General features: G+C 40.8%; 1 protein-coding gene across 2 annotated transcripts in view; it reads right to left on the bottom strand.

Moving 5' to 3' along the window:
* Positions 1 to 6,834: 6,834 nt before the first annotated feature.
* LOC118941023 (uncharacterized) overlaps positions 6,835 to 14,016 on the bottom strand; it is a 32,473-nt gene continuing 25,291 nt past the window's right edge. For both annotated transcript variants that reach the window (XM_090207065.1, XM_036951268.2), the window contains exon 3: positions 6,835 to 11,290. In XM_090207065.1, the coding sequence (XP_090063191.1) occupies positions 10,038 to 11,290 (1,253 nt within the window). In that variant the 3' untranslated portion in view covers positions 6,835 to 10,037. The remainder of the gene's footprint in view (positions 11,291 to 14,016) is intronic.

The raw sequence follows: 14,016 nt of genomic DNA, 5'->3' as shown, positions 1-14,016 counted from the left end.
TCTAATGTAAGACTATTTGGCTTCATGCCATACTGTGGGATGTGTGTCCTTACCTCCAAATCAGAGGTAATTTCGTATCTGAAAAAATGTGTTGTTGGCATGTTGAACATTCCCTGTAATTGTTGAAATGAAGCTAACTGACCATCTATGTATAGATTACCAATTGTTGTGAGCCCCTTCTCCCTCCACTGTGAAAACACCACATCATCCAATGCGGGGTGGAAAGCATGATTCAGGCAAATCGGGCTGTCAATGTCAATGTATGTTAAGAAAATACCTAATCTGTTATATTATGGTAAATTGATCACATTTTTGAGATGTAATTTTTTTAATAGATATATTCCAATGATGTTAGATCTATAATTGTTTTTTAAACATACAAGTAGGAAAGCCTTAAGATAAATAATAACTTGTTTAGAGAGAAACATTTGGATAGTTTTTGAGTAAAGTAGTAATATGTTGGATGAGTGTGTTGAGGGCAGCCCGCCCTACTAGTAGGGCAGCCCGCCCTACTAGGGGGTAACTTGCCCCTGGGGGCTAATTACCCGTTAATTGTTATGAATGTGTTTCGACCTGTCATTTAGACAATGACTAGCCCAGTTAACTAGTTTATGCTAACTGGCTAGCTAGCAACTTCACTAGCATCAAATGCTAGCCAGCTAGCTAGTTAGCATAAGCCGCTAGGAGTGCTAGCTAGCAACCTTACTTCCAGATCGCCTGAGGTAAAATACATTAAAAAGATAATGTAACTTAATTGCAGTTGTAAATGTTTCCACTAGTGACTGAAAGCTTTACAGTTAATGTCACATTATAGCCTTTTAGTTGTTTTACACAGCATTTTATGTCATATAACTAGATAGCTAGCTAAGTATTTAAGAGAGAGCTTTTAAATTGGCATCTCTCCCCCTGTTTTCAGTCACATGTGGGGACTGGATTAGATGGGAGCAGTGTAGGAGTTGAACTCATGAGTGCTCCGATTTTACTGGGCATAGCTTTATTTGTGACCTATGTACACATTAGAATCGTGCCATAGCAGAGCATGAGAGAGTCGCCACATCAATGTTACACTGAATTAATTAGTTACGTTATTGTTATTAAATGTTGTATTCCAATGTTATTTCATGTTATTTTCCATTCCAATATTAGATTCAATTATTTATTTATTTTCATGAATTTAAAACAACTATTGAAAACCTTTTGCTCCTGAATGTCCTTTTAAAGACTGCTGGGATTTAAAATATTCTATTATTCAAATAATATTTAGTGCAATTGTACATAATGGATTGTATGGAAAAGGAACAACAAAGAAAGTACAAAGAAAATGAATGTGCAGGTAGTTCAGATATTAACGGTGACATGTGCAACACCATTTATTAATGTGCAGGTAGTGCTGATATTAACGGTGACGTGCAACACCATTTATTAATGTGCAGGTAGTGCTGATATTAACGGTGACATGTGCAACACCATTTATTAATGTGCAGGTAGTGCTGATATTAATGGTGACATGTGCAACACCATTTATTAATGTGCAGGTAGTTCGGATATTAATGGTGACATGTGCAACACCATTTATTAATGTGCAGGTAGTTCGGATATTAATGGTGACATGTGCAACACCATTCCCTCCACCCCACCCTTCACATATTTTATTTAAAAAACTAAAGACAACTAGACTTAGCTTTTAAGTGTTACTTACCAAATCATTTCTAAATAAAACTGATCAAATAGATTAACACACCTGTGTGAAACCCTATGCCATAATCTTCTGCCAGGGTAACTGTAGCCATTTATTTCCCTTTACAGTTTATTCACTTAAGCATGACCAATTTTATTTTACAAATGTTGCTTTTTTTGCGTCAGCAATTACCCCCTTGTACCCTACGTTGTGACAATGTAGGACTAGTGAAACCATTTATAACACAGACGTTCCTGTTAGTCTATAAGGTGTCAGCGTGCTTCCCATTCAGAAGAATTTTGTGCATATATTTTGATGACATTTTTGTTTTGGACATTCGGTAAGGGTTTTTCCGGTTGTTCGGGCACATATTTGTACCTTGAGGCAAGCCGTAGTCTCCTCCCCTTCGTTGGTGATTGGTCAACAGTAGGGATTCTTCAAGAAAGTCTTTGTTGTCATTAAACTTCAGAAGACTCTGTTTCTTGCCGTTTGTTTCATTGAGAAATACTGCACCAAACATCTCAGTTAGATGTAAAATTGCACGACTAAGAACTCCTTAGCAAAATCGTTAACATTAATGACATATTTCTTGTGTTATCTGACTATTTTGAGGAAGTGGTTAAATAGACCCTTTTCCAGTACACTACACACTGACGTCACGGATGCGTGTTACTCTTGGAGGCAGTAGCCTAGATTTAAGTTTTTATTACTTTTAAACAAAATCACTTTTTTGGTTCTCATACCTTTACAATTATGTTTTGATTCTTGCTTGAACAGTCACTAAGATTACAGAATACTAATGTTCATTGATATGGGCTATAGCAAAATATCCCTTTTACTGGTGGAAGTGAAGTTTAATAGAGTTGATTTGTGATGACACAAACATTATATGAAGCAGGACATTCATACAAGCCTAAAAATCCTATTATTATTATCCAAAAGTAGTGTGAAATGCACTCATAAGCAACATGTAAATAGTCTTTTTTTGCTGGTGTTCTATAAGAACTCCCCCTTGTTCTGCCTCCAATTTTCGCATTGCCATCTTCCAGCAATGTTTGTAAACACATAAAGCGATCTATGGCGTCTCAAAATGGACAAACAGTACTACTGCCGCTTTTTAAGCAAAGGTCTTTTAAGGAAGTATGCGAGCACACTCGTTCGGTTCACCTAGCCTTCTTAATGAGATGACAAAAGCAGTTTTCCTTTATAAAATAAATGAATGTTTATTTATAACACATGCCTAGAGCAAATGCACCTCTAACTAAATGTAACTCCAAAGGAACTCTAATTAAAGGGATTAAAGGGATAGCCTTGGTTTAAAGGGATAGCCTTGGTTTAAAGGGATAGCCTTGGTTTAAAGGGATAGCCTTGGTTTAAAGGGATAGCCTTGGTTTAAAGGGATAGCCTTGGTTTCCTTGGAAACCCTGGTTTCATCACCCTGTATACAATCCCAAAATGTGAACGTCAGCAGTGAAGTTCTCAAGATGGAGGAATTTAAGTACAGCAGTGTTCCCCAACCCTGGTCCCAAAGGGGTGTATCCAGTGTGTTGGGGGATAAGGCAAAATCCCCTTGGACGAGGATTGGGAAACACTGCAGTACATAGCAAAAAGTGTGATGATGATGATGCAAATTATAGTACATTATCATCTCACTTTTTCCTCTGTACTGAAAGTTCTCTATCTTGAAAACTTGATTGCTAACATACAACATGCAACATTTTTGGCATTGTATTAACAGTGGACTAATGAACAAAATACTACAAGAAGTTTTGTTTGTTTGTTGTGAAAACAGAACCTACCGCTCCATTAAAGGATTTCCTTATTTTACAACTTGAAGTCCTGTATGTAAGATCACTTGGTTTCTATTCAGGGGACGAGGTATGTACTCAAGATTCATGGTGTGCACTCAGGAGAGGAACCTCTGATCTTAGCAGTGCCATTCTTACCCCTTCACAGCACTGCACTGTGGTACTTCAATGTTTTCCTGCCGCTGTCGAACAGATAAAGGATTTGTCAATATCTGCCGTTTCCATCACGTTGCAATGATTGTTTTGCAAAAACAAAACATAGTCTAATAAATCTGGGCCAATGGAAACCTGTCTACTGATGCCATCTCTAGATCCTGCAGTGCTAACTAGACCCAGTGACTGTAGGTTTGGACTCAGTGTGGAAGGAGAGAGGCAGGCTGGATTTGTCCTCCCTGTCAACTCTGGATAGGATCCCAGGTCTAAATAGAAGTCTAAGATCAACCTCCTGGTCCTCCTGTGCATGCCCCATCGCACTGTGTGTATGAACACATTTTGAACAATGGCTACCTAAAATGCTGTGGTCCTTACTAACACAATAGGAAAGGTTGAGATAGTTGTGGGCCATCACAGGTCTCAGAAATATAAATATTGTTTAATTCTCCAAATTTGGGGATTAGGGGTTTTGGGCAAGAATAATGTCTTTGTTCTGCATAGGCTCTCCCTCCTTATTCCATGGCAGCAAAGAGAGTTTCTACCAGGAATTTAAGACCGTTGTAAAACCTGGAGTGGGCACAATATACACCCAAAAGGGCCACGTTGTGTCATCTGCAATCTTGATGATTGAATTGGAGGTGTGCTTGGCCACACAGTTATGGGTGAACAGGGAGTACAGGAGGGGGCTGAGCACGCACCCTTGTGGGGCCCCAGTGTTGAGGATCAGCAGGGAGGTGGCCCGTCAGGAAGTCCAGGATGCAGTGGCACAGGGCAGGGTTCAGACACAGGGCCTCCAGCTTAAAGATGAGCTTGGAGGGTACTATGGTGTTGAATGCTGAGCTATAGTCAATGAACAGCATTCTTACATAGGTATTCCTCTTGTCCAGATAGGATAGGGCAATGTGTAGAGTGATGGCGATTGCATCGTCTGTGGATCTATTGGGGCGGTAAACAAATTGAAATGGGTCTAGGGTGGCAGGTAAGGTAGACGTGATATGACCCTTGACTCGTCTCTCAAAGCACTTCATGATGACAGAGGTGAGTGCTACTGGGCGATAGTCATTTAGTTCAGTTACCTTTGCCTTCTTGGGCACAGGAACAATGGTGGCAATCTTGAAGCATGTGGGGACAGCAGAATGGGAGAGATTGAATATGACCATGAACACACCAGCCAGCTGGTCTGCTCATGCTCTGAGGACATGGCTCGGGATGCTGTCTGTGCCGGCAGCCTTGCGAGGGTTAACACGTTTAAATGTTTTACTCACGTTGGCCACAGAGAAAGAGAGCCCACAGTCCTTGGTAACGGGCCGCATCGGTGGTACTGTTATCCTCAATGTGTGCAAAGAATGTGTGACAGGTGAGTTCTCAGCTCTTTCACTCTGAATATTCATATCAATGTCACTCTGAAATGGACCATCAATACCAGAGTTCTAGAAGACTATTTACATAATCAACTAGGCATTTTAACAGTCTGATTCTCAATATAGTACTGGCCATATGTTGAGCTATAACAATTGGTCGTGGATTGGGTCTGTTGAAATGAATACTGTAGTGGTGTGAGAAAGGAAACCCAATCTTCCTCTCTGGTTCCATTCCCCAATAGTCAGTGGGTCATTCTTGAATTGAATGGGAAATATTGTCCCCTGGGCTTTGGTTCCTAATAAAACACTTTTTTTAAATTTATTTTTTAATTTCTATGAAATGAGTCTGTGTAATTACTAACCCTTATGATACTGAGTGGATGATATAAAATGAGTCTGTAGTTACTAACCCTGGTGATAGTGAGTGGATGACATATGAGTCTGTGTAGTTCCTAACCCTGGTGATAGTGAGAGAACGATATGAAATTAGTCTGTGTAGTGACTAACCCTTGTGATAGTGAGTGGATGATATGATATGAGTCTGTGTAGTTCCTAACCCTTGTGATAGTGAGTGGATGATATATGAGTCTGTGTAGTTCCTAACCCTGGTGATAGTGAGAGGACGATATGAAATTAGTCTGTGTAGTGACTAACCCTTGTGATAGTGAGTGGAGGATGATATGAAATGAGTCTGTGTAGTTCCTATCCCTTGTGATAGTGAGTGGAGGATGATATGAAATGAGGCTGTGTAGTTACTAACCCTTATGATACTGAGTGGATGATATGAAATGAGGCTGTGTAGTTACTAACCCTTATGATACTGAGTGGATGATATGAAATGAGTCTGTGTAGTTCCTAAACCTGGTGATAGTGAGTGGATGATATGAAATGAGTCTGTGTAGTTACTAACCATTGTGATAGTGAGTGGAGGACAAAACGCCCCTTTTTTAGCTTTAAACTCTTGCCCACTTTTAGAATAGTTTTATTCCCCTTTTGCATTGTACAGTAGAATAAGAGTGAATTATGAAATAGCACATATGGAATCATGTAGTACCCAAAAAAGTGTTATACAAATCAAAATATATTTGAGATTCTTCAAAGCAGCCACCCTTTGCCTGGATGACAGATTTGCACACTCTTGTCATTCTCTCAACCAGCTTCATGAGATAGTCACTTGGAATATATTTTCAATTAATGTGTGTGCCTAGTTAAAAGTGAATTTGTGGAATTTATTTCCTCAGTGCGTTTGAGCCAATCAGTTATATTGTGACAACGTAGGGCTGGTATACAGATAAAGATATATAAATGTCTTGTATAAAGATAGCCCTATTTATTAAAAGACTAAGTCCATATTATTGCTAAGAACAGCTCAAACAATTAAAGAGAAACAACAGTCCCTCATTACTTTTGGACATGATCAGTCAATCCTGAAAATTTAAAGAACTTTCTTGTTTCAGCATGACAATGTCCCCGCGCCCAAAGCAAGGTCCATACAGAAATGGTTTGTTGAGATCGTTGTGGAAGAACTTGACCACACACCTTTGGGATGAATTGGAACAATTCCCGTACGGGAGTTGTAGCGATGAGACAAGATAGTAGCTACTACAACAATTGGATACCACGAAATTGGGGAGAAAAAGGGGTAAAATTCAAAAATAAAAATACAAAAAATTTTTTGAATGTGAAATGTTATATAAAACACCGTAGGCACAATTTCTGTCATTTCCTTTTCAACTAAAATAACCGATAAAAATCTTTAATTGTTAAATAGTTTGGTCTCAGCCACTATTAGATCTTGTTTCCAGATCGGGTGAAGAAGATATTCAGAGAAAAAAACAGTTAAGAGATTTCATTTTCCAAAACATTTAACATGCCTGTATTTGTAAAACCAACCATATATTTTAATAGAACAGGTTGATTATTAACATAGACATGGGTGATTTTACCACTGTAATCAGATGGACATTATGTTATGGTCATTGAATTGTTTATCCCACTAGTTATGTGTTAAATGTGTATTGTAGCCTACACTGTGTAGGACTATGAATTGGGAAGCTATAGGCTTTTTTTTTTTATCGGCTAATTATGTTCTGGCCTAGTTACAAACTAAGAAACAAATTGACTGGAGGTCAAACCTAGTTACCAACCCACATTGTATCTAGTAAATTATAAACTGGGTGGTTCAGCCCTGAATGCTGATTGGCTGGGTATGACAAGACTTGTCAATTCAATTTCCCCCATCTGCATCACAATACAGATAATTAAAATGTGTGGTTATAGTGCTAAACTTGAAGGACTCATTGTCTCTGTGAATTGAAATTATGTTGTTCCCCACCAGTGCCCTCAGAAGAGGAAACAACAATACAATGTAGTCTAACAACATCTCTCTCAAACAGCACAGATGTGATTCACTGTAGAAGCACTGGTCCTCTTACATTTTAATTTCAGGTTACAATATTTAAGGGCATATACTGTTATACAGTAATAATGTTTTACTGTGATTGAATACATTCAGCAGGGTGGGAACAATGTATTCCATTTCAAATGTGTCTCCCAGTGCAGCTTTACTTCCAGGCTATTATGACACATCTGGCAGTTTCTTCTATGTTTCTAGGCCCAGTACAATGAAAAACATAGTTTTTTGGTCACTACCATTCCACGAAAATACCATGCTATATTTTTTTAAATTGTACTACAATCCTACATTTTAGTATGGGCTGTTCTTCACATCAGGGTGCTGCTGCAGAGTCTCTTGACCATGTAAGGCGGGCCGGGCACAAAGCTCAAGACGCCTCTCCACTTTCCTCCGGTAGTTATTTAACAAGCTGATAACACATCACTCCTGACAGACACAAGCAAAAACTCTTGCATAAATGTAGCAGCCTATACATCTAATCATTAGTGATCTGACATGCTGTATTACATGGAAACTGTAGGCTACTAACAACAGCAGTTACATAGTCTAGTTTACTATGGCCCTGTACCTCTGACCAGGGTAAACACAGTGGTAATGTTGTGTAGTGTATATACAGTATTTCACTTCAAACAGTTTATTTCATTTAATTATAAGATTTTTAAAAATAGGTTGCTCAGCATTAATTAATATGCAAACATTATTTTTCATTACAATCTTGTCATTTAGCAGATGCTCTTATCCAGAGCAAATTACAGGACAAATAAGGGTTAATTGCCTTGCTCAAGGGCACAATGACAGATTTTACACCTAGTCAGCTCGGGATTCAAACCAGCGACCTTTCAGTAACTGGCCCAACACTCTTAACCGCTGGCTACCTGCCAGATCAATTAACTTCAATACAGTCATTCAAACACATTCATCATCAATGACTAAAATAATGGATCTAGTATTAAAAGACAGACACTGCTGCCATGAAGGGATGCAAGTGATTGGCATTCATCGTTTATCAAGGGGCCCAATGTGCTCCCTGAAAACACACCCCACACCATCACACCACCAGCCTGCAATGCTGACACACGGAGTGGATGCATGCAGTGGTGTAAAGTTCTTAAATCATTTTTTCTCAAATAACTTTTAATCGTGTTTTTGGGGGTATCTATACTTTACTATTTATATTTTTCACAACTTTTACATTTATTTCACTACATTCCTAAAGAAAATATGTACTTTTTACTCCATACATTTTCCCTGACACCCAAAAGTACTCGTTACATTGTTTATCAAGATAACATCCCTGGTCCTCCCCACTGCCTCTGATCTGGCGTACTCACTAAACACAAATGCTTCATTTGTAAATGATGTCAGAGTGTTGGAGTCTGCTCCTGGCTATCTGTAATATAAATAAAACAAACAAGACAATTGTTCCTTCTGGTTTGCTTAATTTTAGGAATATGAAATCATTTATACTTTTATTTTTGATGCTTAAGTCTATTTACAACCAAATACTTTTAGACTCTTACTCAAGTAGTATTTTACCAGCTGACTTTTCACTTTTAATTGAGTCATTTTCCATTAAGGTATCATTACTTTTACTCAAGTATGACAGTTAGGTACTTGCATGTACTCGTGGTTTTCTCCATACCCTAGTCCTTCCATCAGCGTGAAACAGCAGGAACCGGGATTAATCAGACCAGGCAATGTTTTTCAAATTTTCCAGTGTTTTCATTCCTGCAACCAAAGTTAATTGTTTTTTTGCTCTGGTGCATCCTTCATGGCAGCAGTGTATCCAGCTGCAAATAGATTTTTTTCAGCAGGATTATGCCACAAGGCTTGTCCAGGAATGGTTCCAAGAACATGACAGTGAATTCAGTTTACTGCAATGGTCCTGCCGAGTCACCAGATCTCAATCCAATTGTGCATCTGTGGGAGGAGAAGGAAGGAGCTAGAGATCTACTCCCAGCCAACTTGACACAATTGTGGGAAGCATTGGAGTCAACATGGGCCAGAATCCCTGTGGAATGCTCTCAACACCTTGGACAGTCTATATGCCCCTACAAATTGAGGCTGTTCTGAGGACAAACTCAACATCAGAAAGGTGTTCCTAATGTTTTGTACACTCAGTGTATGTTGTCTATGTCAATATTTTTACAGTAGAAGCGAACAAAACACATACTGACAAGGTTAACACTGATCAGTAAAAAGGCTAACGTTCTATAATGCTCCCTCTCCTCTGCACAGTTCTCTCACAGTGAGAAACTATAGGATTACAATACAGTGATCTACGCTTTCTTCATTTGATCCAATTCAAAGTTGCCAATTATTTTATTAGATGATAATTAAGTGGAGTGACTAATCTTAGCTGGTCTGAGAGAACTGATGAGGCTTCTCTCCTTTATGTATACATTGGGCCATTTAAAAAGACACCAATCTGTAGAATCTCTTCTCACAGTCAGTGCAGTGATAAGGCTTCTCTCAAGTGTGTATCTGTTGGTGTGTTTTTACATTGCCCAATCGGGAGAAACTCTTGCTACATTGAGAGCAGACGTAAGGCTTCTCTCCTGTGCGTGTTCTCCGATGACCCTTTTAGCTCAGCTGTTTAAAAAAAAACATCTACAGTCAGATCAGTGGTAAGGCTTCTCTCCTTTATGTGTACCTTGGTGTCTTTTTAACTGGCCCATTCGAGAGAAACTCTTTCCACAGTCAGAGCAGGAGTAAGGCTTCACTCCTGTGTGTGTTCTCTGATGAACTTTTAGGTCAGTTGATGTTTTGAAGCATTTTACACAATCACAGCAGGAGTAAGGCTTCTCTCCTGTGTGTGTTCTCTGATGAACTTTTAGGTCAGTTGATGTTGTGAAGCATTTTCCACAATCAGAGCAGGAGTAAGGCTTCTCTCCTGTATGTATACGTTCATGTCTTTTTAAGTGGCCCAGTCGAGAGAAACTCTTTCCACAGTTAGAGCAGGAGTAAGGCTTCACTCCTGTATGTATACGTTCATGTGTTTTTAAGTGGCCCAGTCGAGAGAACCTCTTTCCACAGTCAGAGCAGGAGTAAGAATTCACTCCTGTATGTGTACTTTCATGTGTTTTTAAGTCACCCAGCCGAGAGAAACTCTTTCCACATTCAGAGCAGGAGTAAGGCTTCACTCCTGTATGTATACGTTCATGTGTTTTTAAGTTTCCCAGTCGAGAGAAACTCTTTCCACAGTCAGAGCAGGAGTAAGGCTTCTCTCCTGTATGTATACGTTCATGTGTTTTTAAGTGGTCCAGTCGAGAGAAACTCTTTCCACAGTCAGAGCAGGAGTAAGGCTTCACTCCAGTATGTATACGTTCATGTATTTTTAAGTCGCCCAGTCGAGAGAAACTATTTCCACAGTCAGAGCAGGAGTAAGGCTTCTCTCCTGTATGTATACGTTCATGTGTTTTTAAGTGGCCCAGTCGAGAGAAACTCTTTCCACAGTCAGAGCAGGAGTAAGGCTTCACTCCAGTATGTATACGTTCATGTTTTTTTAAGTCGCCCAGTCGAGAGAAACGCTTTTCACAGTCAGAGCAGGAGTAAGGCCTCTCTCCTGTATGTATACGTTCATGTATTTTTAAGTTGCCCAGTCGAGAGAAACTCTTTCCACAGTCAGAGCAGAAGTAAGGCTTCTCTCCTCTGTGCACTCTCTGATGAACTGTCAGAGACCTTGATGTCGTGAATCTCTTCCCACAGTCAGTACAGGGATACAGATTCTCTCCTGTGTGTATTTTAAGGTGTATTTTTAGCTTTGATAGAATTTGGAAAATCTCCTCACAATGTGGGCAGTGGTAAGACCTCTTAGCTCTGTCATCTTCCTGCTGTTTCTCTCTTGATGTAGAGAATGTCTCAACATGGTCTCCTGTGTGAACAACAGAAGAACCAGTCAGTTGGTGTGATATACAGTATATCACAAAAGTGAGTACACACCTAAGTGAAAATGTCCAAATTGGGCCCAATTAGTCATATCCCCTCCCCAGTGTCATGTGCCTCGTTAGTGTTACAAGGTCTCAGGTGTGAATGGGGAGCAGGTGTGTTAAATTTGGTGTCATCGCTCTCACACTCCCTCATACTGACTGGTCACTGGAAGTTAAACATGGCACCTCATGGCAAAGAACTCTCTGAGGATCTGAAAAAAATAATTGTTGCTCTACATAAAGATGGCCTGGGCTATAAGAAGATTGCCAAGACCCTGAAACTGAGCTGCAGCACAGTGGCCAAGACCATACAACTGTTTAACTGGACAGGTTCCACTCAGAACAGGCCTCGCCATGGTTGACCAAAGAAGTTGAGTGCACGTGCTCAGCGTCATATCCAGAGTTTGTCTTTGGGAAACAGACATATGAGTGCAGCCAGCATTGCTGCAGAGGTTGAAGGGGTGGGGGGTCAGCCTGTCAGTGCTCAGACCATACGCCGTACACTGCATCAAATTGGTCTGCATGGCTGTCATCCCAGATGGAAGCCTCTTCTAAAGATGATGCACAAGAAAGCCCGTGGTCTGATGAGATCAAGATAAACTTATTTGGTACAGATGGTGTCAAGCGTGTGTGGTGGCAACCAGGTGAGGAGTACAAAGACAAGTGTGTCTTGCCTACAGTCAAGCATGGTGGTGGGAGTGTCATGGTATGGGGCTGCATGAGTGCTGCCGGCACTGGGGAGCTACAGTTCATTGAGGGAACCATGAATGCCAACATGTACTGTGACATACTGAAATTAGAGCATGATCCCGTCCCTTCGGGGACTGGGACGCAGGGCAGTATTCCAACATGATAACGACCCCAAACACACCTCCAAGACGACCACTGCCTTGCTAAAGAAGCGGAGGGTAAAGGTGATGGACTGGCCAAGCGTGTCTCCAGACCTAAACCCTATGGAGCATCTGTGGGGCATCCTCAAACAAAAGGTGGAGGAGTGCAAGGTCTCTAACATCCACCAGCTCCGTGATGTCATCATGGAGGAGTGGAAGAGGACTCCAGTGGCAACCTGTCAAGCTCTGGTGAACTCCATGCCCAAGAGGGTTAAGGCAGTGCTGGAAAATGATGGTGGCCACACAAAATATTGACACTTTGGGCCCAATTTGGACATTTTCACTTAGGGGTGTACTCACTTTTGTTGCCAGCGGTTTAGACATTAATAGCTGTGTGTTGAGTTTTTTTGAGGGGACAGCAAATTTACACTGTTATACAAGCAGTACACTCACTACTTTACATTGTCGGAAAGTGTCATTTCTTCAGTGTTGTCACATGAAAAGATACAAATATTAACAAAAATGTGAGGGGTGTACTCACTTTTGTGATATACTGTACATATGACTTCATAACAGTAGGCTGTACAATACAGGGAATAAAGCATTTAGGGCTGTCCCGACAAGAGACAATTATCCTGGTCAACCGAGTCTTTTCTTTCGACCAATCGTATTCACATCCTACCATACCTTTGTCTGTACATTATACCTTGACGCTATTTTATCGCCCCCAGAAACCTCCTTTTACCCTGTTCCAGACGTTCTAGACGACCAATTCTCATAGCTTTTAGCCGTACCCTTATCCTACTCCTCCTCTGGTGATATAGAGGTGAATCCAGGCCCTGCAGTGCCTAGCTCCACTCCTATTCCCCAGGCGCTCTCTTTTGATGACGTCTGTAGCCGTAATAGCCTTGGTTTCATGCATGTTAACATTAGAAGCCTCCTCCCTAAGTTTGTTTTATTCACTGCTTTACCACACTTTGCAAACCCGGATGTTCTAGCCGTGTCTGTATCCTGGTTTAGGAAGACCACCAAAAATTCTGAAATCTCCATTCCGAACTACAACATTTTCAGACAAGATAGAACGGCCAAAGGGGGCGGTGTTGCAATCTACTGCAAAGATAGTCTGCAGAGTTCTGTCCTACTATCCAGGTCTGTACCCAAACAATTTGAACTTCTACTTTTAAAAATCCACCTCTCTAAAAACAAGTCTCTCACTGTTGCCATCTGCTATAGACCCTCTGCCCCCAGCTGTGCTCTGGACACCATATGTGAACTGATTGCCCCCCCCATCTATCTTCAGAGCTCGTGCTGCTAGGCGACCTAAACTGGAACATGCTTAACACCCCAGCCATCCTACAATCTAAGCTTGATGCCCTCAATCTCACACAAATTATCAATGAACCTACCAGGTACTACCCCAAAGCCGTAAAACACGGGCACCCTCATAGATATCATCCTAACCAACTTGCCCTCTAAATACACCTCTGCTGTTTTCAACCAAGATCTCAGCGATCACTGCCGCATTGCCTGCATCCGTAATGGGTCAGCGGTCAAACGACCTCCACTCATCACTGTCAAACGCTCCCTGAAACACTTCAGCGAGCAGGCCTTTCTAATCGACCTGGAATCCTGGATCCTGGAAGGACATTGATCTCATCCCGTCAGTATATTTATTTTTTTAAATGCCTTCCTCACCATCTTAAATAAGCATGCCCCTTTCAAGAAATGTAGAACCAGGAACAGATATAGCCCCTGGTTCACTCCAGACCTGACTGCCCTTAACCAACACAAAAACATCCTATGGCGTTCTGCATTAGCATCGAACAGCCCCCATGATATGA

Source organism: Oncorhynchus mykiss, chromosome 18 (genome assembly GCF_057628025.1).
Source record: "Oncorhynchus mykiss isolate SJ-2025 chromosome 18, ASM5762802v1, whole genome shotgun sequence".
In the NCBI taxonomy this organism is placed as follows: Eukaryota; Metazoa; Chordata; class Actinopteri; order Salmoniformes; family Salmonidae; genus Oncorhynchus; species Oncorhynchus mykiss.
The sequence above is the reverse complement of the archived record's forward strand: the minus strand, read 5'-3'. Positions and strand labels throughout refer to the sequence as shown.